The 24858-nt window shown below is 45.0% G+C and overlaps 1 protein-coding gene across 1 annotated transcript in view; it reads right to left on the bottom strand.

Annotated features, from left to right (window-relative positions):
- sacm1la (SAC1 like phosphatidylinositide phosphatase a) overlaps nt 1-24858 on the bottom strand; it is a 101097-nt gene that overhangs the window by 44452 nt on the left and 31787 nt on the right. Inside the window, exon 5 of the mRNA XM_061966756.2 lies at nt 16189-16338. Within this exon, the coding sequence (XP_061822740.1) occupies nt 16189-16338 (150 nt within the window). The remainder of the gene's footprint in view (nt 1-16188; nt 16339-24858) is intronic.

The following is a 24858-nucleotide window of genomic DNA, read 5'->3' as shown; positions in this document are numbered from 1 at the left end:
TGTCCCTCCAGAGTTGCCGTAGGGCTGTGACGTAGGGGAGTGTGTGGTGGTGGAAGGAAGTGTGTGGAGATAACATTAAAGAAGCGGTCACTACCGGACCTGCTCTAATGTCTCCCGTTTATTATTTTGTTAGATACATACACAGTATAGGCGAACCCAGGACACTCGGCTACAATAGGACTACGCTGATAGTAGGAAGTAAATCAATCAAACGGTGAATGAAAATGAACTCAATAACTTTGCCGTCATCGATAAATTGCTACGTTGAGTGTGTTTCTTTTCTTCGGCTGCGGCTTTCAATCTGCATAAGAAGTCTTGAAAGGTTTGAAAGCTTGAAAAACACTGCCTCCATACGGCAAGTGAAACAGTTTCCTTTGCCATTATTTGGTGACCTTTAGACGTGTAGTCTTTAACTGAGACATCATGTCATGTTAACGAGGAAGCTGACCTTGTTTCATACACGACTCACTCAACCGTCTCCACTCTGCACTTCAACACATGAGCTAACTCAGCTAACATTAGCAGGTCTGGTGACACACCTCACGTGCCCTACGGTGGCCTATGATGGACAAACTTGACAATTCTAACAACAGGCACAACTCATATTCTTTGACATTCCTATAGTAAATCAATTAGAGTTCCTTCAGCTGACTGACACTTTATACATAACTTGCTATCTACTGTACCCATTTTAAACAATTGAGAGGGTGTAAAATACAATGTATTTAAGATGTTTAATTTACTCAGGTTATTTGTAATGCATGTAAAGGATAACCTTACTCTCGCCAGATCTTTGTCGTTTACATTTAGCTCAGCGAACTACAAGGGTCTGGCGAGAGTCAGGTTATCTAAAGGATGCAAATATCTGTATTTATTTTTTTTTAAAGAGTAAATGTAGATGTAAATACTGCACTATGTAAAGTTGTTTATGGGTGAGTTTTCTATCTGTACCTTGTTTGCTATTTTATTGCAAATGCTTTGAAAATGTACATTTAATTCTCACTATACTTACTGTTACCAAGTTTAAAACAAATAAATGACTTGCAGTTAAGTAAATTGTTTAAAAATGTGCCGGGATTACATTCTGACTATAAACTTGCATTTGTGTCCAAATATTGGGGTATTTTCTTAAGCAGTTTTTAAATACGCTAGCGAGTAATAACTTGTGATTAATCACAGTTTTAGAGTTTGAGTTTGAGTTTATTTTGAACATGCATGCATACAACATGATACATCACAATTTCCAGTTTCTCTATTCAACATGTTCGAAAAGGTGCAGGAAGAAGCAGAGCTTATTTAATCCTACCCTTTTTCCTTTACATAGCAGTTGCTAAAACTTTTGTTCACCTCCTTTTCTCAATTTATTCACAATATACTCCATAAGTAAAAATAATAAAAATAAATAAATAAATAATTATTGGTGAAGTAAGTTATACTTCATATGGTGAGATGAGTAAGATTATCTTGAAAATGAATGGATGAATGAGATCAATTCTGAATGTTTATCATGGTTCTTTTTCTTTGTACTTTGTAAACACTTTAAATTTGAAGAGTTTCTTGAAGTGGATCATATTAGTACATTGTTTGATTTCTTTGCTTAATCTATTCCATAATTTAATTCCACATACTGATATACTGAAGGTCTTAAGTGTTGTATGTGCGTACAAATGTTTTAAATTAAATTTTTCTCTAAGATTATATTTCTCCTCTTTTGTTGAGAAGAATTGTTGTATATTCTTGGGTAGCAGATTACAGTTTGCTTTGTATATAATTTTAGCTGTTTGCAAATTCACTATGTCGTAGAATTTCAGTATTTTTGATTCAATAAAAAAAGGGTTTGTATGTTCTCTATATCCAACATTATGTATTATTCTAACTGATCTTTTTTGTAACACCGTTAATGAATGAAGTGTACTTTTGTAGTTATTTACCCATATTTTTACACAATAACTCAGATATGGTAACACTAGCGAGCAGTAGAGAATATGGAGTGAGTTTTGGTCTAGAACATGTTTTGCTTTATTCATTATTGACGTGTTTCTTGCTACTTTATGTTGTATATTTTTTACATGAGATTTCCAGTTTGAGTTTCCAGAGTGTGATTAATCTGATTTAAAAAATAATCACTTGACAGCCCTAGTAAAATAGAATATACATATTACATTAATAAGTTAATAAAAACATCACATCGAGAGAATAATAGTAGTAATATTAATAAGTAAGATAGAAAACAACACAAGAAAATAATAAAATAAGATTTTAAGATGATCTTTAAAAACTTGATTAAAAAGGTGTGTCTTTAGCCTTTTTTTTTAAGTTAAACTTTCTCTGCAGTCCTGAGGCCCTCTGGCAAACCGTTCCACAGGTGGGGGCCATAGTGGCTAAATGCCGCCTCACCATCGGTCTTTGTTCTGGTATTTAGTAAAGCTAGAAGTCCAGTGCTAGAGAACCTCAGGATCCGCGAGGGGTGATACGGTAAAAGCAGGTCAGATACATGGTCATTAAGACATTTAAAAATTAATAATAGAACTTTAAAATCGACCCTGAAGTGGACAGGGAGCCAATGCAGTGACTTTTAAACTGGTGTAATGTGCTACCGACATCTGGTCCTCGGCAGCACGCGTGCAGCTGAGTATTGTAATTATTGTAGACTTACGGTATTGTTTTTGGGAAGCCAGAGAGCAGGGCATTACAATAGTCTAAACACCAGGAAATAAAAGCATGCATTACTTTACCTTACCTTAGTTACCTTGTTGCTCTGAGAGAGAAACGGGCGGAATAAAAGTCAGCTCGGAGCCAAAACCAACGCCCAGATTTTTAACAGGCTGTGTTGGTTTAAAATCTTGTAATTTTGGTAAAAGTTTCTACCTCTGGTCTTCAGGGCCTCTCGCTAAAACCTCAGTTTTGTCTTGGTTGCGCTGTAGGAAATTCACTTCATTGATGTCTACAATGCAGTTAAAAAGGGTATCTATTGGTCTTGTGTCATCAGGAGACACGGCAATGTACAACTGTGCATCATCAGCCTAACTGTGAAAGCTGATGTCGTGTCTCCTAAAGACATCCTCAACAGGTAGCATATAAAAATTCTAAAGAATGGGACCTAAAATTGAGCCTCGAGGATGACCACATCTTATCGAATGGCTTCCTGAGGAACATACATTCGCACTTACATAAAAACTGTCTGTGAGATAAGAGCAGAACCAGTTATAAAACAGTACCAGAGAGCTCCACCAGGTGTTTAAGTCCATCAATCCATTTTCTACTGCTTGTCCGTCTCGGGGTCGCGGGGTAGCTGGAGCCTATCTTAGCTGCACTCGGGCGCAAGGAAGGGTACACCCTGGACAAGTCGGCACATCATCGCAGGGCCAACACAGATAGGCAGACAACATTCACACCTTCATTCACACACTAGGGTCAATATACTGTTGCCAATCAATCTATCCCCAGGTGCATGTCTATTTAATAAAATGTGATGGTCTACTGTGTCAAAAGTGATGCTTAGATCCAGCAGAACCAACACGTTTTATTGTTTATATTCCACCTGATGTCATTTAAAATAGGGACGGCGTGGCGCAGTGGAAGAGTGGCCGTGCGCAACCCGAGGGTCCCTGGTTCAATCCCCACCTAGTACCAACCTCGTCATGTCCGTTGTGTCCTGAGCAAGACACTTCACCCTTGCTCCTGATGGGTGCTGGTTAGCGCCTTGCATGGCAGCTCCCTCCATCAGTGTGTGAATGTGTGTGTGAATGGGTAAATGTGGAAGTAGTGTCAAAGCGCTTTGAGTACCTTGAAGGTAGAAAAGCGCTATACAAGTAAAACCCATTTATCATTTATTTATAAATCTTTAAAAGTGCTGTCCTAAAACCAGACTGATGTGTTTCTAAAATGTTAGTCTAATTTAAAAAGTAACTGACTGGTTAAAACAAGTTTTTTCTAAAACTTTACCTAAGAACTGTAAGTTAGATGCAGGTTGGTAGTTAGGGTCCAAACGGGCCTCACCACCGCCGCTTTAAAAGCGGTAGGGAAGACCCATGTGTGAAGAGAGCAATTCATAATAGTTAAAAGATGTACCTCGAAGAATCCATAAAATTATTTAAAAAGTGATGTGGGATTTTGATCCAAAAGGCAGGTTGTTGGGTTTACTTGGGAGAAAACTCAACTAAGTGTCCTTGCATAAATCAGGACAAAACTCTCCAGTATTTCCTCAGGCAAGGACAACAGATCACGTGTGCCAGCAGATAAAACGTGTTGTGTTTGGAGACTTTTGGCTCTGAAGTGGTCTTCAAAGTCCTCACAAAGTCCGTCTGATGGTGTTTTAAAAGCTTTATTAAAATGTGTACCTGTTAAATTAGAAAAATTGGAGAAAAAGTACCAGGGTTGCTTTTATGTTCTGTGATGAGTTGTGAGTAATCTTGAATTCTCGCCTGTTTGATTGTGTAATTGAAAGTCATGTTGTTGACGTAAAATCTGATAACGTATTGTTAATTTCGATTTCATCCATCTTTTCTCTGCACTCCTGCAATTTTTTTTCAACCGACGTAAATGTGTTTGTCTACAAATGTGTAGGTTTTGTTTTGATTGCTTTTGTCAATCAAAAAGTGGAGCTACTGAGTTGAGGGTTGATTTTAGTTTACTGTTCAAATGCTGATAGTGCTAAAGATGGTTCATCTTTAGTCTGGCTAACAAGCCGCCTCTTCGGCCACAGTGTCTTCGCCTCCGCCTCCGCCTTGCCGAGAGCGGTAGCCACGGTGCTCCAGGGCTACGTGCTAGCTCCTCCGGGATGTTGTGTCGGCTCGTAAAATCCACCGAAATAGCCTGCTCAGACCGCAATCCAATCTCCAACAAATCGTTTCGGCTGTACATAACCTTCGCCCAGCAGGTTGCTGTCTGGGCTAGTAATAAACTATATAAAAACCATATAAGCAATGCACCTAAGAGGAGAGCCTTGGACGTCGCGTCCATGCGCGCCGCCATCTTAGATCATAAAATGTGGCGCTCCAGAGGGTCGTAAAGACCGCCCAGAAGATTATCGGATGCCCCCTCCCCTCCCTGGCTGACCTGTACAACTCCCGCTGTCTCAGGATAGCACAGAGCATTCTGAAAGACCTATCCCACCCTGGGCACTGCCATCTAGAACTGCTACCCTCGGGCAGACGCTATAGGGTGCTAAAAGCGGGCACAAATAGACTAAAAAACAGTTTTCACCCAAGAGCCATAGTAGCATTAAACAGGCACTGAGTGAGCACAATGTGTCCATCATGTCCTCATGTGTCATGTCTTTTTATTTTTTCGGACTATAATGTGCAATAATGTTATATGTGTATATGTATATACAAACCCCGTTTCCATATGAGTTGGGAAATTGTGTTAGAAGTAAATATAAACGGAATACAATGATTTGCAAATCCTTTTCAACCCATATTCAATTGAATGCACTACAAAGACAAGATATTTGATGTTCAAACTCATAAACTTAATTTTTTTTTTGCAAATAATAATTAACTCAGAATTTCACGGCTGCAACACGTGCCAAAGTAGTTGGGAAAGGGCATGTTCACCACTGTGTTACATGGCCGTTCCTTTTAACAACACTCAGTAAACGTTTGGGAACTGAGGAGACACATTTTTAAGCTTCTCAGGTGGAATTATTTCCCATTCTTACTTGATGTACAGCTTAAGTTGTTCAACAGTCCGGGGTCTCCGTTGTGGTATTTTAGGCTTCATAATGCACCACACATTTTCAATGGGAAAAAGGTCTGGACAACAGGCAGGCCAGTCTACTACCCGCACTCTTTTACTATGAAGCCACGTGATGTAACACGTGGCTTGGCATTGTCTTGCTGAAATAAGCAGGGGCGTCTATGGTAACGTTGCGTGGATGGTAACATATGTTGCTCCAAAACCTGTATGTACCTTTCAGCATTAATGGCGCCTTCACAGATGTGTAAGTTACCCATGTCTTGGGCACTAATACACCCCCATATCATCACAGATGCTGGCTTTTCAACTTTGCGCCTATAACAATCCGGATGGTTCTTTTACTCTTTGGTCTGGAAGACACGACGTCCACAGTTTCCAAAAACAATTTGAAATGTGGATTCGTCAGACCACAGAACACTTTTCCACTTTGCATCAGTCCATCTTAGATGAGCTCAGGCCCAGCGAAGCCGACGGCGTTTCTGGGTGTTGTTGATAAACGATTTTCGCCTTGCATAGGAGAGTTTTAACTTGCACTTACAGATGTAGCGACCAACTGTAGTTACTGACAGTGGGTTTCTGAAGTGTTCCTGAGCCCATGTGGTGATATCCTTTACACACTGATGTCGCTTGTTGATGCAGTACAGCCTGAGGGATCGAAGGTCACGGGCTTAGCTGCTTACATGTAGTGATTTCTCCAGATTCTATGAACCCTTTGATGATATTACGGACCGTAGATGGTGAAATCCCTCGTTCTACTGGGGGACTTCAATGCTCATCTTAGCAGCGACAGTGAAACCTGGAGAGGCGTGATTGGGAAGAATGGCTGCCCGGATCTGAACCCGAGCGGTGTTTTGTTATTGGACTTTTGTGCCCGTCACAGATTGTCCATAACGAACACCATGTTCAAACATAAGGGTGTCCATATGTGCACTTGGCACCAGGACACCCTAGGCCGCAGTTCCATGATCGACTTTGTAGTTGTGTCATCGGATTTGCGGCCTCATGTTTTGGACACTCGGGTGAAGAGAGGGGCGGAGCTTTCTACCGATCACCACCTGGTGGTGAGTTGGCTGCGATGGTGGGGGAGGATGCCTGACGGACCTGGCAGGCCCAAACGCATTGTGAGGGTTTGCTGGGAACGTCTGGCAGAGTCTCCTGTCAGAGAGAGTTTCAATTCCCACCTCCGGAAGAACTTTGAACATGTCACGAGGGAGGTGCTGGACATTGAGTCCGAATGGACCATGATCCGCGCCTTTATTGTCGAGGCGGCTGATGGGAGCTGTGGCCGCAAGGTAGTTGGTGCTTGTCATGGCGGAAACCCTAGAAACCGTTGGTGGACACCGGTGGTGAGGGATGCCGTCAAGCTGAAGAAGGAGTCCTATCGGGTTCTTTTGGCTCATAGGACTCCTGAGGCAGCGGACAGGTACCGACAGGCCAAGCGGTGTGCGGCTTCAGCGGTCGCAGAGGCAAAAACTCGGACATGGGAGGAGTTCGGGGAAGCCATGGAAAACGACTTCCGGGCGGCTTCGAAGCGATTCTGGACCACCATCCGCCGCCTCAGGAAGGGGAAGCAGTGCACTATCAACACCGTGTATGGCGGGGATGGTGTTCTGCTGACCTCGACTGCGGATGTTGTGGATCGGTGGAGGGAATACTTCGAAGACCTCCTCAATCCCACCAACACGTCTTCCTATGAGGAAGCAGTGCCTGGGGAGTCTGTGGTGGGCTCTCCTATTTCTGGGGCTGAGGTTGCTGAGGTAGTTAAAAAGCTCCTCGGTGGCAAGGCCCCGGGGGTAGATGAGATCCGCTTGGAGTTCCTTAAGGCTCTGGATGCTGTGGTCTTGGTTGACAAGACTCTGCAGCATCGTGTGGACATCGGGGGCGGTATCTCTGGATTGGCAGACCGGGGTGGTGGTTCCTCTCTTTACGAAGGGGAACTGGAGGATGTGTTCTAACTATCGTGGGCTCACACTCCTCAGCCTTCCCATTAAGGTCTATTCAGGTGTACTGGAGAGGAGGCTACGCCGAATAGTCGAACCTCGGATTCAGGAGGAACAGCGTGGTTTTCGTCTTGGTCGTGGAACTGTGGCCCAACTCTATACTCTCGGCAGGGTCCTTGAGGGTGCATGGGAGTTTGCCCAACCGTCTACATGTGTTTTGTGGACTTGGAGAAGGCCTTCGACCGTGTCCCTTGGGAAGTCCTGTGGGGAGTGCTCAGAGAGTATGGGGTATCGGACTGTCTGATTGTGGCAGTCCGCTCCCTGTATGATCAGTGCCAGAGCTTGGTCCGCATTGCCGGCAGTAAGTCGGACACGTTTCCAGTGAGGGTTGGACTCCGCCAAGGCTGCCCTTTGTCACCGATTCTGTTCATAACTTTTATGGACAGAATTTCTAGGCGCAGTCAAGGCGTTGAGGGGATCTGGTTTGGTGGCTGCAGGGTTAGGTCTCTGCTTTTTGCAGATGATGTGGTCCTGATGGCTTCATCTGGCCAGGATCTTCAGCTCTCGCTGGATCGGTTCGCAGCTGAGTGTGAAGCGATTGGGATGAGAATCAGCACCTCCAAGTCCGAGTCCATGGTTCTCGCCCGGAAAAGGGTGCAGTGCCATCTCCGGGTTGGGGAGGAGATCTTGCCCCAAGTGGAGGAGTTCAAGTACCTCGGAGTCTTGTTCACGAGTGAAGGAAGAGTGGATCGTGAGATCGACAGGCGGATCGGTGCGGCGTCTTCAGTAATGCGGACGCTGTATCGATCCGTTGTGGTGAAGAAGGAGCTGAGCCGGAAGGCAAAGCTCTCAATTTACCGGTCGATCTACGTTCCCATCCTCGCCTATGGTCATGAGCTTTGGGTTATGACCGAAAGGACAAGATCACGGGTACAAGCGGCCGAAATGAGTTTCCCCCGCCGGGTGGTGGGGCTCTCCCTTAGAGATAGGGTGAGAAGCTCTGCCATCCGGGGGGAGCTCAAAGTAAAGCCGCTGCTCCTCCACATCGAGAGGAGCCAGATGAGGTGGTTCGGGCATCTGGTCAGGATGCCACCCGAATGCCTCCCTAGGGAGGTGTTTAGGGCACGTTCGACCGGTAGGAGGCCGCGGGGAAGACCCAGGACACGTTGGGAAGACTATGTCTCCCGGCTGGCCTGGGAACGCCTCGGGGTCCCACAGGAAGAGCTGGACGGAGTGGCTGGGGAGAGGGAAGTCTGGGCTTCCCTGCTTAGGCTGCTGCCCCCGCGACCCGACCTCGGATAAGCGGAAGAAGATGGATGGATGGATCTATTCTATTCTAAAATGATCAACGATGTTGCATAATGCAGGTAAAAGTTCAGCAGGAGCATTCTGTAAAAAGTTTTTAAAAAATTCGATCGCCTTTTCTTCACTGTTCTCACCTATAATATATACTCTTTTTTTTAAAGTGGTATCAGTAAATTAAGTACAGTAGCAAAGTATCCTCTAGTGACATATGCACAAACTCCCTGAGTATTCCACAGTGAGTGACATCAGATGTTCATACTTAAATGTCTTATTAAAAGTTATTAAAATAATTATAATAATCAAATTACAGAAGTCATTTCCAATAGATAATTTCCTAACATACAGTCAATTCCGGACTAAAAGCTGCTGCCTTTTTTCTACGCTTTATACACTGTGGCTAACAAAATGGTGTGATTAATTTATGGATTTTTCTTTGCTGACAACCATAAAGCAAATAGTTTTCATTGCAAAGACACTGAAATGGTGTGTTATTGTTAGTGCTCTGGCACCATCGTTTGGACACGGTCGCTTTGGTAGGTGCAGCTCAGTGAATGCCTACAAATGTTTCCTGCTGTTTAAAGCTTGAAACTGGAAGTTTAAGTGCCGTTCTGTTGTCTAATAGTCCACCGCGTTTGTACTCGTATGGTTTCTTCATTTATCACTCCAAGCAACATTTGTAAGTTTTACAGTACAACTAAAATAATTCCTACTTACTAAACCTTTCCATGTGTGATGTCTATAGAAGTGCTCCCATGCATATTTGTATGTGCTATCGCGTCATGTAATGAAGCTAGCATCGTTAGCATTAGCTAATATGCTAACAGGTTTATGAGTGTCTGTGTTAGAATTATTACCTTACAATGGCACTCTATTAGTATTGTTTCAGTTTCACAAATTTCTCAGGAAATTCACCAAGACGTCACCAAGGAGTTATTGAGTCTATCTATCTGATTGGAGAGTTAGCTTCCAGAGCTAGTGGGTGCATGACGATGATGTCTGTTTTGTTTGATCAGCCGTTTTACTGCCCTGTTCTAGACACTGTTTTGAAACAATTAAGGTATGTAAATAAAAAGTTATAAAATCTTTCTGTGAAAATAATTCATTTCAGAACGTGTATATCTGCAGTTTTATAGTCCGCTGCACTTAATATATGGAAAAAAGTTTTCTTCCCTAAATTTAGTGGATGCAGCTTATATAGCTGGGTTGCAATCACGTGACTGAGAGGCACTTCCGGTCTTCAGGTGATAGTCAAGAGTCCCATTAGGCTACTGTTTATTTACTTGCATCAGGTCAAATCTGGGCGTAGTTGGAAAGATTTAGAGCCAAATATATAAGAAAACATTAAAATATATTTAAAAAAGGATGGACTGTCTTTACATCTGGAGGAGTCTACCAATTAAGCATTAATCTGTGAAAGACAATGTTGGATTTATTTGTGCATCGCCAAGTACTGTACTGTGATCGTGACGCTAATGAGAAAAAGCAGGGTTTCCCGCAGCACTTTGTTGTTAAGGCAGAAGCCTTAACAAAGAGCCATCACCTTAACTAAAGTCTTAAAAAAATAATAATAATAATAATAATTTTCTATTTTTTTTTGTCCTGTCCAGCTTCTAAGGCAAATCATATAGTTGTAAATGCCCATATCGGCTGTTCAGATTTACTTTACAAAAGAGAAGTGTAGGATACTTCTCTTGTTGCCTTATTTGTATTTGACTTTATTAAATGTATTTGTATTATCATTTGGTGCTAAACTAAAGTCTTAACAAGCTGCTACACTTCGTACTGCCTCTGCCTCTGTCAGTACGTCTCTGCAGCACCCAGCACTGTGCCACCCACACAACCATCTGATTGGTTACACGCAGAGCGGTAACAGCCAATCAGCTGTGCGTATTCAGAGCGCATGTAACAGCCAATCAGCAGTGCGTATTCAGAGCACATGGAGTCAGTGCTCACAGCAGAGGCAGGCAGAGAGGAGAAACAGTGCGGGTTAGCAGAAAGGTGTTTAGCAGGTGAGCATAATGCAGCGGACTCTCCCCAAATTATAATAAACACCTCCCAGTCAACTACTAGTAACATCACCATGAGCCCGTTGACGTTCTAGAAATATAAGCGGCAGCTCAGCTCGCTCGCAGTCCTTGAGGTGAAGGCTAATTAGCTTTTAGCGTAACGTTAGCTCATTTTGCGGTGAGTGCATGCATGCGTGCGTGTGTATGTTACAGACAGCAAAGCCCTGTCTGTCTGAGAGAAAGACAAGCATTATTGATCTACAGTTAACAACTAAGTTATTTCACTTGACCTTTTTCTGTGTTGAAGCAGCAAAAAAGGACATTATGTTAAATGAAGAGTTTCTGTCTGTGATAGTTGATATAATAATGTAACTGCATCATTAAGCCTACATGAACTCCATGGTGTTCAGGGATGAATAGTTTGTCCTCTCTCCTATTTTTCACGCGACGAAGCAGCGATGAGATGGAGATGTGCTGGTGGCGACAGGCCAAATTACACTGTTCCTTACACCCACCCAGCCCCTTCCCCATCCGTCCGCCTGTCTCAGGCGACGCACCCTTCCCCCTGGAGAGACGCCACCTTAACTAATTGGGGGAAACACTGAAAATGATACGTTTGTTTCCTGTTACAAATATTACTGTTATTTTATTTAGTCTTAGCAAAAAGATGCAAATAAACACTGTACAAAAATGCAAGTCTGTGGTAAAAAAAGTACGCTTTGCTGATGCAAAGAAAGAAAAACAAACCTGTGGGCCCCACCGCAACCCCCACCCAAAAGCCCTTGCAGAAGCATCCCTTTAAAAAGGGTACGCACAGGATCCCCTCCCCACAGAAAACAACTATCGCATCTGTTCTATACTAACAAACCACACAGTCTTCTTTCTTCTTTAGGGCTCCTGCAAAGGGGAAAAGTGCGTCCCTCCCTGTGTGTTGAGCCGACCAGATTAACCATTTTTTTTCCAGAGCTGACGGTCTTGTGCCAGCTGTGTTACATCTTCCACAGCAACTCTGTATAGTTGGAGGTTGCCTTCAATGACGTCGAGCCATCAGGTGCGGGGTTTGCCTCTTGGTCTTCTCTAGCCTGCGGCCCTCGGGTCAAACTGGACAATGGCTCTTGTCGGATGGTCAAGAGCATGTCGGAGGATGCGACGTTGCACAGACAGGCAGGATGCTCTAGGCTGCCGCGTGCGGGTTCCAAGCACTTAGTTGGAAACCTGCTGGGGCCACCTGATGTTCCCGATGGTTCTGAGAGCCCTGCTATCAAAGCCATTGATTATTTCCGCCAGTGTCCTGTTCAAGGGTCAAGTCTCTGAGGCATACAGCAGGATGGAGAGTACTGCAGAGTTGTACATTTGGAGCGTCGTCCTGCGCGAACTGGAGTTGCTTCCAGAGAGACTGCAGAGCTGATGCAGCTAGGGCTCTTCTGCGGAGGATTTCTGCTTTAGGTCCTTGTTGTACGTCACTATGGACCCCAAAATCAGCCATCAGAATCTTTTACCAGGGCTGTCTTGAAGCACGGGCCATCACAGGCTTGGTGCAGTAGACTGAAGACACGGCTTATGTTGTTTTTAGAGGCCCGGACTCTAGGAGTTTAGCTTCTGCTTGTCAGAAATTCTCCCTATCTTCGGCTATAGCCACATTGTGCTGGCGGTTCAATTGCCGATACTCTGTTAGCTCGCCTTGGAGCCAGACCTCGCACCACTGCTCTATGATGCCAAGTGTACTCTCCGATATTTAAGCTTTTTTGGGGAGTGTCGAGAGCATCCGAGGCCATTGTGAGCTGACTGGATGGCAAGGTGCTTAAAGGTCTGGCAGTCGTTCACTTTGTCATTAGCCAGGTTATCGAAGGTGCGACAGATGGCGCATCTAACGTCTGCTGCATTGTTGGGATCACCGAGAAGCGAAGAGTCCAGGCGAGGCTGAGTCTTGAAGTGCTGCTTGGCTCACAGCTTTAGCTTGAGCTGGGCCACCAACAGCCGATGATCTGTGTTGCCAAGCTCTTCTCCTCGATACACGCGGCTGTTTGAAACAGACAACTTCCAGCATCGAGATAGGAGGATGTTATTCAGTGTTTTTTTGGTTCTGCCATCTGAGCTGTCCAATGATGGATGAGCTTCTGAGGAAACCAGATATCAGCAACATAGAGGTTGCTGTGGTGGCAGAAAAGGAAAAGGCGTTGTTGTTGGCAGGTTTGGTACCATTCCAGCTGGTAGCAGTGCATCACCTCTGGGTGTCTGAATGCGTATATGGCTCACCTTATACTGGCGGATATCTCCATGTACACACATCACTGGGATGGTGTCCTCGCTGAGGGGTCCTGCCAGGTCAACGTGTACCAGGGTCACAGTGCTTCCATTGTCACGCAATGCCTGTGCATCGGTCCCCCCTATCTTTACTGGAAGACTGGCATGCTGTTCTCATCCACTCCCCGTGTGGAGGCATAGTTTGGCTGCATCTGAGCCGGGGGCTGTGGCCATGGAGACATCACGGTCGCGTTCCGGGCACGCCCAAGATATGTGTTCTAGGTGTCCACACAGGTAACATTTCCGCGGTGGGGGGGGCCTGGCTGCGACTCTTAGGGGTAGGGCCCCGTGGTCAGGGTAGACACGGAGCTGGCAGTGGCGCTTTTGCGGTGGTCGTGGCATAGCCTCTCTTCACTGGTGCTGTGGGCGTTTCCATACGCATGGCTCTCAGCATTTCCATGCTCATTTGGTGGTTCTCTAATAAGGCCACCAACTCGTCCACAGTTGAAGGGCTTACTTGTGAGGCATATTTCCAGGCATCTGGCGGCAAGGCTCGGATACAGCGGTCTATCACCAGTTGGTCTACGGAGGGGGGGTTCCCTTCGCTCGTTAGCAAGCTGTGTGTTAGCCGGAGTAGGGCGGCTACCTGAGATCGCGGTGGCTGTGTGGGCTGGAAGGTCCAGTTGTGACATTTCACTATGATGTCATTATTGGGGAAGGAGTGTAGAAAAGGTTGTAGCTGGGCCCCACCCGGCCGTACAGCTGGTGGCACATCAGGCTGATTGAGTAGGTACAGCGGTATGTACCGCCCCTCGAAGATGCAGCGTTGGCTGGGGCGTTGTCCTCCGTGTTCCACTCTGCCTCCATGCTTTGGCTCCTCCCCTGTGAGGTGCCTACCTGTCAGGCAGTACTTGAGCGAGACTCCACAATATAATTTTTTTATTTTTAGAAAATTTGCAAAATTAATAAATGACTAGAATAAGCAGTGTGGGTGTACAGTACCTGTTCTTTTCTCCAAAATAAGGGTTAGTTTTAATTTTCCTGAGGGAACTCTCCTGAAAGAATCAATAAAGTACTATCTAGCAGCATTTACCTCTCTTAACTATGCTGAATCATTAGCTATAAGCTAACATGCATTTTTTCCCAAGATGGCGCAGCTGTAGTGGCTGCTGTTGGCAGGAGCTCTGTGCTCTTGTGTCATCCTTTTGTGTTGCTGATGTTTCCCTCTTGTTTTCATGTGGCATTTTTTTCATGTGGCATTTTTTTTGGCCTTTTGGTTCGGGACCCTTTGGTGTGACAAGGGGTGGCACTTTCGTGACTTTTGCTGTGCTTTTTTGTTAACTTCTGGATCTGTCTCCCAGTAGCCTTTTGGCCATGGAGACCAGCTGCTGGGTCTCTGCCACACAAGAGTACGTTTGGAGAGAATGGAGGAGATGCGGATGAAGAGACAGGGTTGCGGAGTTGGTGCTGAGCGCCGGGACGGACAGACTTCACAGTATCTTGGCTGACCTCTGTCTCCTTGGATGTATCTTCGCTCATCCATGCGGACTGGACACTGGCCGAGAGTTGGCGGGCAGCCGAGGGTGGAGTTGGCTCTCTTGGTTGCTTTGTTGGGTCAGCTCCTGTCTCTGGCCATGCTACCCCCACCGCAGAGGTCACCACAGTATATGTTTCAGGTTGTTTTTTTTGTTTGTTTTACTTTTGTGGCTGTGTGTAGAAGTGGCTGGTTGCATCAGCTCTGCTCTTTTAATGTCTTTAATGTAATTTGTTTTCTTTGATGTTTCCCTCTTACACACATGATTATGTGTGCTATGGCTATGAGTTTTTTTCCCCTTGGCCTCAGTCTGGACCCCCTCTCCAGGGCACAGGATTTTTTTTTCTTTCTCACCCCCCGCCCCAGCGTTTACCTGTTTCTCACCTTTTTTGTAAGGGGCGCTGGAAGTTGGCAGACCCGTCAGCGATCCTGTTCTGTCTCTCTAATGTTTGTCTGCTCTTGAATGGGATTGTGCTGAAAATATTAATTATTATTATTAGTCCTGGGTTCGATCCTGCGCTCGGGATCTTTCTGTGTGGAGTTTGCATGTTCTCCCCGTAACTGCGTGGGCTTCCTCCCACCTCCAAAGACATGCACCTGGGGATAGGTTGATTGACAACACTAATTTGGCCCTGTATGTGAATGTGAGTGTGAACGTTGTCTGTCTATCTGTGTTGGCCCTGCGATGAGGTGGCGACTTGTCCAGGGTGTACCCCGCCTTCCGCCCGAATGCAGCTGAGACAAGCTCCAGCACCCACCGCGACCCCAAAAAAAGGGACAAGCGGTAGAAAATGGATGGATGGATGATTCTGATTCTGAAAACAGCAGCACGCACACAAAACACACTGTTAAAGACATTGTGTGTAAACCGTATCATATTGTAACGACCTGGCAATTATAGTTTGTGTGGGGTTTTGGAGTTGTCCGACTGTTTGTGTGGCCAACAACGTATCAGTGACTGAGCCGAGTGTGTGCGTGTTGACGCAAGTGAGAGAGAGTGGCTGCCGTTAATACGACAGATTGTTTTGGCGTTGTTGCGGCAGAAAGTGACCGGTTTTGCAGGATAGTTTTGTTGCTGATGTTTTGATGTGTTTACAGCCGACCCTAATCAGTTTTGATCAACACAGTGATTGTTGATGGGCCATCTACTCCTCCTCTTAAAAACGTTGCAGCAGAAGTTACAATAGTTGACTAACAGTTTTCAGCATTCTGTTGTGACCGTTTGTTGTCACCTGTCATTTATAGAGCAAAATGTACATAATTAATTGTTGAGTTCCTCTTGTTTATAGTGTAGGTTGGAATTGTTTTAAACCATAGATTTGCTGTGCAGGAGAACAGCAGTGAGCAATTTTGCAAGCACGTGCCTTAGAGGGAACGATGTCCATTGTTCAGTTTTCTTTAATACATAAAATCGTAGTGAATGAAAGCAGCGTGTAAGGTTTTTGGTTGGATCACTCACCCTCTCCAGGAGGCTCATCTCCTGGAAGTCAGGGCTGGTGTTGGCCAGCCGCTGAAGGGTGTGTGTCAGGTCGTAGTCAGTGCTAAAGTAGAAACCGTCTGTTGTCAGCACATTGTTTAGCATGGACAGGAATGTCTTATTCTCCTGCAACTAGAAAAGCACAAAAAACACATGTTTTCACAGGGGTTGTGTATTTAAAACAGTGCCAATTTCAACAGTTGTTCTGACATGTAAACGCTGACCTCTTAAAAGCCATAGTTGCACAAGGTGGTGCAGTTCACCTCAATACCAGTTTGGATTAGACTTGTGTTTCTACAGTGTAATGACTGTGATTTGCTTTCATTGAACAACACATATTAAAAAAATGCTAGAGTGCTGTATGTTGAAATTTTTGAACCAGAAGAATGCCTACAATCAATATGCGGAACCCATTGCAGTGCAGTGCATCCGGAAAGTATTCACAGTGCTTCACTTTTTCACGTTATGCTAAAATAGAATAAATTCATTTTTGTTCCTAAAGTTCTACAGACAACAGAAAAAAATAATGACATTGTAAAACATATATAAGTATTCACAGCCTATGATCGATACTTTGTTGATGCACCTATGGCAGCAATTACAGCCTTAAGTCATTTTGAATACGATGCCACAAGGTTGGCACACCTATCTTTGGGCAGTATCGCACATTCCTCTTTGCAGCACCTTTTTAGCTCAATTGGGTTTGATGGGAAGCACTGTTTTTCATCCAGGATGTCTCTGTACATTGCTGCATTCATCTTAGTCTAGTCAGGGAGGTGACCAAGAACCCAATGGTCACTCTGTAAGAGCTGCAGCATTTCTCTGTGGAGAAAGGACAACCATCTCTGCAGCAAACCACCAATCAGGCCTGTATGGTACAGTACAGTGGTCAGACAAAAGCCATTTCCTAGTAAAAAGGTTTACCAAAATGCACTTCAAAGACTCTCTGACCATGAGAAACAAAATTATCTGGTTTGATGAGGCAAAACTTAAACTCTTTGGTGTGAATGACAGACATGTTTGGAGGAAACCAACTCATCACCAGACCAATATCCCTACAGTGAAGCAAAGTGGTGGCAGCATCATGCTGTTGGGGATGTTCTTCAGCAGCAGGAACTGGGAGACTAGTCAGGATAGAGGGAAGGTAATTGCAGCAATGTACAGAGACATCCTGGATGAAAACCAACGCTTTCCATCCAACCCGATGGAGCTTGAGAGGTGCTGCGGCTAAAGAATTGGCAAGGGTGAATTGGCGAAACTGCCCAAAGAACGGTGTGCCGTATTCAAAGACTTGAGGCTGTAATTTTTGCCAAAGGCGCACCAACAAAGAATCGAGTGAAGGCTTTTAATACTTATGTGCATATGATTATTTTTTAGTTCTTTATTTTTTATACATTTGCAAAACTGTTTTTTTTTTTAACTTTAAATGTTGTCATTATGGGGTATTTATTGTATATAAAATTTTAAGGGGGAAAACATCTATTCCATTTTAGAATAAGGCTATAATGTAACAAAATGTGAAAAAGATACTTTCTGGATTCACTGTACTGTATCAATGCATTTAATGGCCGAATTCAAGGGTTCTTTGAAGTTGTTTAATTGTGACAGCCTTCGCACAACACAATGACATCAGCACACCAAAATCGCACACTGTGAAGACTGCAGACTCCAAATTGGGACACAGCTAATGTCTTTGCAGGAGCACAGGTAAACATTGGCAATCAACTGTTATTTTTTAATGAACCTTTACAAAAAAATCCTGTTGAGATTAAAAACAACTTTTTTCAAGGGAGTCCTGTCTAGAGGCAGTAACATTTCACTCAAAGGTACAACAAACAACAATATAGCCACATGAGTAAGCACGGATTAATTATAACAAGTGCACATTATTGAGCTCTGTCTGAACATAAAAGCATTTAAGGTAAATGGGTCGTACTTTTCTACCTTTTTAAGAAACTCAAAGCGCTTTGACACTATTTTCCACATTCACCCATTCGCACACACACATTCACACATTCACACACTGATGGGCGGGAGCTGCCATGCACGGCGCTAACCAGTCTCATCAGGAGCAAGGGTGAAGTGTCTTGCTCAAGAACACAACGGACGTGACTAGGATGGTAGAAGGTGGGGATTGAACCAGTAACCCTCAGATTGCTGGCACGGCCACTCTCCCAACTTCGCCACGCTGGATAAAAGGATAAAAACAAAGTCAATCTCCAGTTTTTGCGCAGCATGTTCTGAGCAAAAGAAGTTAAAGTTAAAGTTAAAGTCCCAACGATAGTCACACACACACACTACTTGTGGTGAAATTATCCTCTGCAGTTGACCCATCCCCATGTTCACCCCCTGGGAGGTGAGGGGAGCAGTGAGTAGCAGCAGCAGCAGCAGCAGCAGCAGCAGCAGCAGCTGCGCTCTGGAATCATTTAGTGATTTAACCCCCAAATCCAACCCTTGATGCTGAGTGCCAAGCAGGGAGGCAATGGGTCCCATTTTTATAGTCTTTGGTATGACTCGGCCGGGGTTTGAACTCACGACCTTCCAGTCTCAGGGTGGACACTCTAACCACAAGGCCACTGAGCAGGTCTGAGTTGTCGAAGGTCTTTTTTTGCCCAGCTCTGTCCGAGTGAAAGGCACAGAGAGAAACAGCTGATTATAGGGATAAGAGTCAAAAGTTCTCTGTGTGATTAAAATACTAATGCAGGGAGGCAGTAAATAAAAGTGCACCAATGTACCTGCCTCCTCCCCAACCCGGAGATGGCACTCCACCCTTTTCCGGGCGAGAACCATGGACTCGGACTTGGAGGTGCTGATTCTCATCCCAGTCGCTTCACACTCGGCTGCGAACCGATCCAGCGAGAGCTGAAGATCCTGGCCAGATGAAGCCATCAGGACGACATCATCTGCAAAAAGCAGAGACCTAATCCTGCAGCCACCAAACCGGATCCCCTCAACGCCTTGACTGCGCCTAGAAATTCTGTCCATAAAAGTTATGAACAGAATCGGTGACAAAGGGCAGCCTTGGCGAAGTCCAAACCTCACTGGAAACGTGTCCGACTTACTGCCGGCAATGCGGACCAAGCTCTGACACTGATCATACAGGGAGCGGAGCGCCAAAATCAGACAGTCCGATACCCCATACTCTCTGAGCACTACCCACAGGACTTCCCGAGGGACACGGTCGAATGCCTTCTCCAAGTCCACAAAGCACATGTAGACTGGTTGGGCAAACTCCCATGCACCCTCAAGGACCCTGCCGAGAGTATAGAGCTGGTCCACAGTTCCACGACCAGGACGAAAACCACACTGTTCCTCCTGAATCCGAGGTTCGACTATCCGGCGTAGCCTCCTCTCTAGTACACCTGAATAGACCTTACCGGGAAGGCTGAGGAGTGTGATCCCACGATAGTTAGAACACACCCTCTGGTTCCCCTTCTTAAAGAGAAGAACCACCACCCCGGTCTGCCAATCCAGAGGTACCACCCCCGATGTCCACGCGATGCTGCAGAGTCTTGTCAACCAAGACAGCCCGACAGCATCCAGAGCCTTAAGGAACTCCGGGCGGTTCTCATCCACCCCCGGGGCCTTGCCACCGAGGAGCTTTTTAACTACCTCAGCAACCTCATCCCCAGAAATAGAAGAGGCCACCACAGATACCCCAGGCACTGCTTCCTCATAGGAAGACGTGTTGGTGGGATTGAGGAGGTCTTTGAAGTATTCTCTCCACCGATCCACAACATCCGCAGTCGAGGTCAGCAGAACACCATCCTCACCATACACGGTGTTGATAGTGCACTGCTTCCCCTTCCTGAGGCGGCGGGTGGTGGTCCAGAATCGCTTCGAAGCCGTCCGGAAGTCGTTTTCCATGGCTTCTCCGAACTCCTCCCACGTCCGAGTTTTTGCCTCCGCAACCGCTGAAGCCGCGCACCGCTTGGCCTGTCGGTACCTGTCCGCTGCTTCAGGAGTCATATGAGCCAAAAGAACCCGATAGGACTCCTTCAGCTTGACGGCATCCCTCACCGCCGGTGTCCACCAACGGGTTCTAGGATTACCGCCACGACAGGCACCAACTACCTTGCGGCCACAGCTCCAATCAGCTGCCTCGACAATAGAGGCGCGGAACATGGTCCACTCGGACTCAATGTCCAGCACCTCCCTCGTGACATGTTCAAAGTTCTTCCGAAGGTGGGAATTAAAACTCTCTCTGACAGGAGACTCTGCCAGACGTTCCCAGCAAAACCTTGCAATGCGTTTGGGCCTGCCAGGTCTGTCCGGCATCCTCCCCCACCATCGCAGCCAACTCACCACCAGGTGGTGATCGGTAGAAAGCTCCACCCCTCTCTTCACCCGAGTGTCCAAAACATGAGGCCGCAAAACCGATGACACAACTACAAAGTCGATTATGGAACTGCGGCCTAGGGTGTCCTGGTGCCAAGTGCACATATGGACACCCTTATGTTTGAACATGGTGTTCATTATGGACAATCTGTGACGGGCACAAAAGTCCAATAGCAAAACACCACTCGGGTTCAGATCCGGGCGGCCATTCTTCCCAACCACGCCTCTCCAGGTTTCACTGTCGCTGCCAACATGAGCATTGAAGTCCCCCAGTAGAACGAGGGAATCACCCGTGGGAGCACTCTCAAGTACTCCCTCGAGCGAATCCAAAAAGGGTGGGTACTCTGAGCTGCCGTTTGGCGCGTAAGCGCAAACCACAGTCAGGACCTGCCCCCCCCACCCGAAGGCGGAGGGAAGCTACCCTCTTGTCTACCGGGTTGAACTCCAACGTGCAGGCTCTGAGCCGGGGGAAAAACAAGAATTGCCACCCCAGCCCGTCGCCTCTCACTGCCGGCAACGCCAGAGTGGAAGAGAGTCCAGCCCCTCTCGAGTGAACTGGTTCCAGAGCCCTTGCTGTGCGTCGAAGTGAGTCCGACTATATCTAGCCGGAACTTCTCGAGCTCGCGCACTAGCTCAGGCTCTTTCCCCCCCAGCGAGGTGACGTTCCACGTCCCAAGAGCTAGCTTCTGTAGCCGAGGATCGGACCGCCAAGTGCCCTGCCTTCGGCTGCCGCCCAGCTCACACTGCACCCGACCTCTATGGCCCCTGCTATGGGTGGTGAGCCCATTGGAGGGGGGACCTACGTTGCCTCTTCGGGCTGTGCCCAGCCGGGCCCCATGGGGACAGGCCCGGCCACCAGGCGCTCGCCATTGTGCCCCGCCTCCGGGCCTGGCTCCAGAGGGGGGCCCCGGTGACCCGCGTCCGGGCGAGGGAAATCTGGGTCCTTTATTTTTATTCTTCATGGAGGTCTTCGAGCTGCTCTTTGTCTGATCCCTCACCTAGGACCAGTTTGTCTTGGGAGACCCTACCAGGGGGCATAAAGCCCCCGGACAACATAGCTCCTAGGATCATTGGGACACGCAAACTCCTCTACCACAGTAAGGTGGCAGCTCAGAGAGGAGAGAATAGAATAGAATAGAATAAAATAGAGTTTTATTGTCATTATTACACTGAACAGGTTCAAAGAACAACGAAATTGGAGCGAGGAGGAGTGAAATTATTATTATTATTATTATTATTATTATTAATTATTATTATTATTTATCTTACGGTATTTCAAAAATAATATTGAGCAAAATTTAATTGAAATATTGTCGGTGTGGCCCTCCAGCAGTGCTTGGGTTGCTTACGCGGCCCCCGGTAAAAATTAATTGCCCACTCCTGCTTTAGACTGACTGGCCGCTTAACAGAGACATGCGGCACACATGCATCCACAAAAATATACGCCACACACAAATACCCCACACCCCATCCAACGCTCTTGACACGAATACCTTAGGAGTGACGGACGGCTGGGCAGTGCCTGAAGAGCTGCAGCCTGCTACCGTAGCACCCCACTCCCTCCCCTCTGTTGCAAGTTGTATGTTGTATATGTGCTTTGCTATGGAGTTTTTTTCCCACTCCAGCCCCTTTAGGAGCCCAGTCTGGGCCCCTTTAGGAGCCCAGTCTAGATTGTATTTTTTTTATTCATCCTCCCCCAGCGTTTACCTTTTTCCCATCTTTTACGGGGCGCCTTGTGTTGACCCATCAGCGTTCCTGTTCTGTAACCCTGTACACTGTTTGCTTGTTTAATCTCGAACGGGTTTGTGCTGAAAACAAAGTTGTGTTGTACTTGTGCAATGACAATAAAGGCCTACCTACCTACCTTTATAAAAAATGTTGTGTATACAAATTAAGTGTTTAAAATTTCAAGGTTAAAAAAAAAAACAGTGCTGACAAATTCAAGGCAGAAAAATGTGCTGCTTCAAAACGCAAGACCCACTTTGGGTAAATTGATGCAATTGATCCAGCCAATGAGGTGTCAAGTTTCAAGTCACGTGAAATGGGTCTTACAAAGAGGCAGGTAATGCACTACAGGCGGCCAGTCCGTGTAATCTTCTTTATGAGCTCGGATCCCTTTTCATGAATACTTTAAACAGTGAAGATATGAATTAGTGAGAAACTGCAAAAGCGTTTCCACAGAGTATTCTACACCAAAAAAGTAATCTATTTATTATTGTGTGAATGCCCAAGCATCCACACATATAGTAGTCTACACCACAAAATCATTAGTTAAGCTTAAGCTTGTCAATATTCAAACAATTTTAACATCCATTCTACTTTCTATCGGCATTTCAGTTCACCTTCAGTATTGGAGCATTCATTTTAATGAAAATTGCACAAGTGCTAGTTACATGTCATTTTCAACGGCTGAATTAATCCCTTTAGAGAGGTTTGGCCTAATGGATAACATATCTGCCTTTAAACGCAGTGACTTGGGTTCAAATCCCGGAAGAATTAAAAACGTAAATAATTGTTTGATAATTTAGAAATCTATGAAATTCGAATGAATGGAATATCTTCCCACATTTCTCAACCGATTCAAACCATTCAACCTTCAACACATTTCAACATCTTAGAAATTCCAACTACCAATTTTCCAAGTTCCAAATAATTCCAGGAATTCCAAGATTACATTTTCAATTACAAATTGCTACTACATCAACATTTCTCAACCGATTAAAAAAATTCCAACACCAACTCATTCATCCAATTATAGAACCTTTATTTAACCAGATGGGAAACCCATTGAGATCAAGATCTCTTTCACAAGGGTGACCTGGCCAAGACGTCAACAGCACATGTCACAGAGCAGTTTCAAAAAAATAATACGTTAAGACATACATTTTAAAATACATAAGAGAACTGTAAAACAAAAAAGATTTACACCTTTTAAAAACACAGGCACTGTGCAAACGTCTCTCGCTGTCTGTCCCTCAGGACAGAACGGAAGGCTCCAAATGGAAGTAGTTCTGTAAGTTTCAGTTCCGTCTGCAATGCATTCCATGCCATAGGAGCAGCAATGCCAAAAGCTCTTTTGCCAAATTCCGTCCGTACATGAGGAACAGTTAAAACATACAAATTGTTAGAACGTAACGCGTAAGAGCTGCTTTTTCTTTGTAACAGAGTACACAAGTATGGAGGTATTAAACCTAAAAGAGCCTTATAAATGATAGTCAGCCAATGTGTGTATCTGTGTGCACTCAATGAAGATGAGTCTGACTTCATATACAGTTGACAATGATGGGTGAGACTACAACAGCCAGTAACAAATCTTAGTGCTGAATGAAAAACAGTGTCTAAGGACTGGAGGCATTTAGATGAAGCACTAAAATAAAGCACGTCTCCATAATCAATTACAGGCAAGATAGTTGCTGTCACCAATTTCTTTCTGACTTTAAGAGAGAAGCAGTTTTTATTTCTAAAAACGAAACCAAGCTTTACCCTAAGCTTAGAGACCAAGTTGTTAATATGGCCTTTAAATGAAAGCTCCTGATCAAGAGTAAAACCCAAGTACTTGTAATTTAAGACCTGCTCTATAGGGTTTCCATTTGATGTTACGATATTTGGAATATTTTCTAGTAGCACCCTTGAATGAGAGAAAAAACCATTACCTTGCTTTTATCTGTATTTAAAACCAATTTAAGATCAAATAAGCATGGATGACATCAAAAGCAGCTTGTAAAAACTCAAAAGCCTGAGTGATGGAGGTTGAACCGCAATAAATAATGGTGTCGTCTGCATAAAAATGGTACATTGCATTTGACAAATTATTGCAAAGATTATTTAAGTAGATAGAAAATAAAATGGGCCCCAGCACTGAGCCTTGTGGAACTCCTTTGGTAATGTCCAGTAATGAAGAGGTGGTCCCAGCCACCTGTACACGCTGTGTTCTGCTGGAAAGATAGTCTGTGAACCAGCAGCAGCATTTTTAGATAATCCAACGTGATGAAGGGCTTGAATTAACAGACTGTGGTCTACTGTGTCAAATGCTTTTGACAAATCAATAAATAGGGCAATTGCATTATTTTCTATATTCCTAAAAATTCTCGATTTTCCCAAAATTCCCAAATTACCAGGGAATTCCCATTGAAATTAATGAGACATTTCTCAACCCATTTAAAAAATTCCAACACCGACCTGTTCAGCTCATGAATTTCATTACATGGCGCCATCTTGGAAGTATGCTAACTGTTCTAATGTTAGCATATTTTATATGATCGTAAGCTAATTATGAACATTTTACTCTTACAATCATGGATTTCTTTACTTTAA

Source organism: Nerophis lumbriciformis, linkage group LG11 (assembly GCF_033978685.3).
Source record: "Nerophis lumbriciformis linkage group LG11, RoL_Nlum_v2.1, whole genome shotgun sequence".
Lineage (NCBI taxonomy): Eukaryota > Metazoa > Chordata > Actinopteri > Syngnathiformes > Syngnathidae > Nerophis > Nerophis lumbriciformis.
Note: the sequence above shows the minus strand (reverse complement) of the source record. Positions and strands in the feature narration are given on the sequence as shown.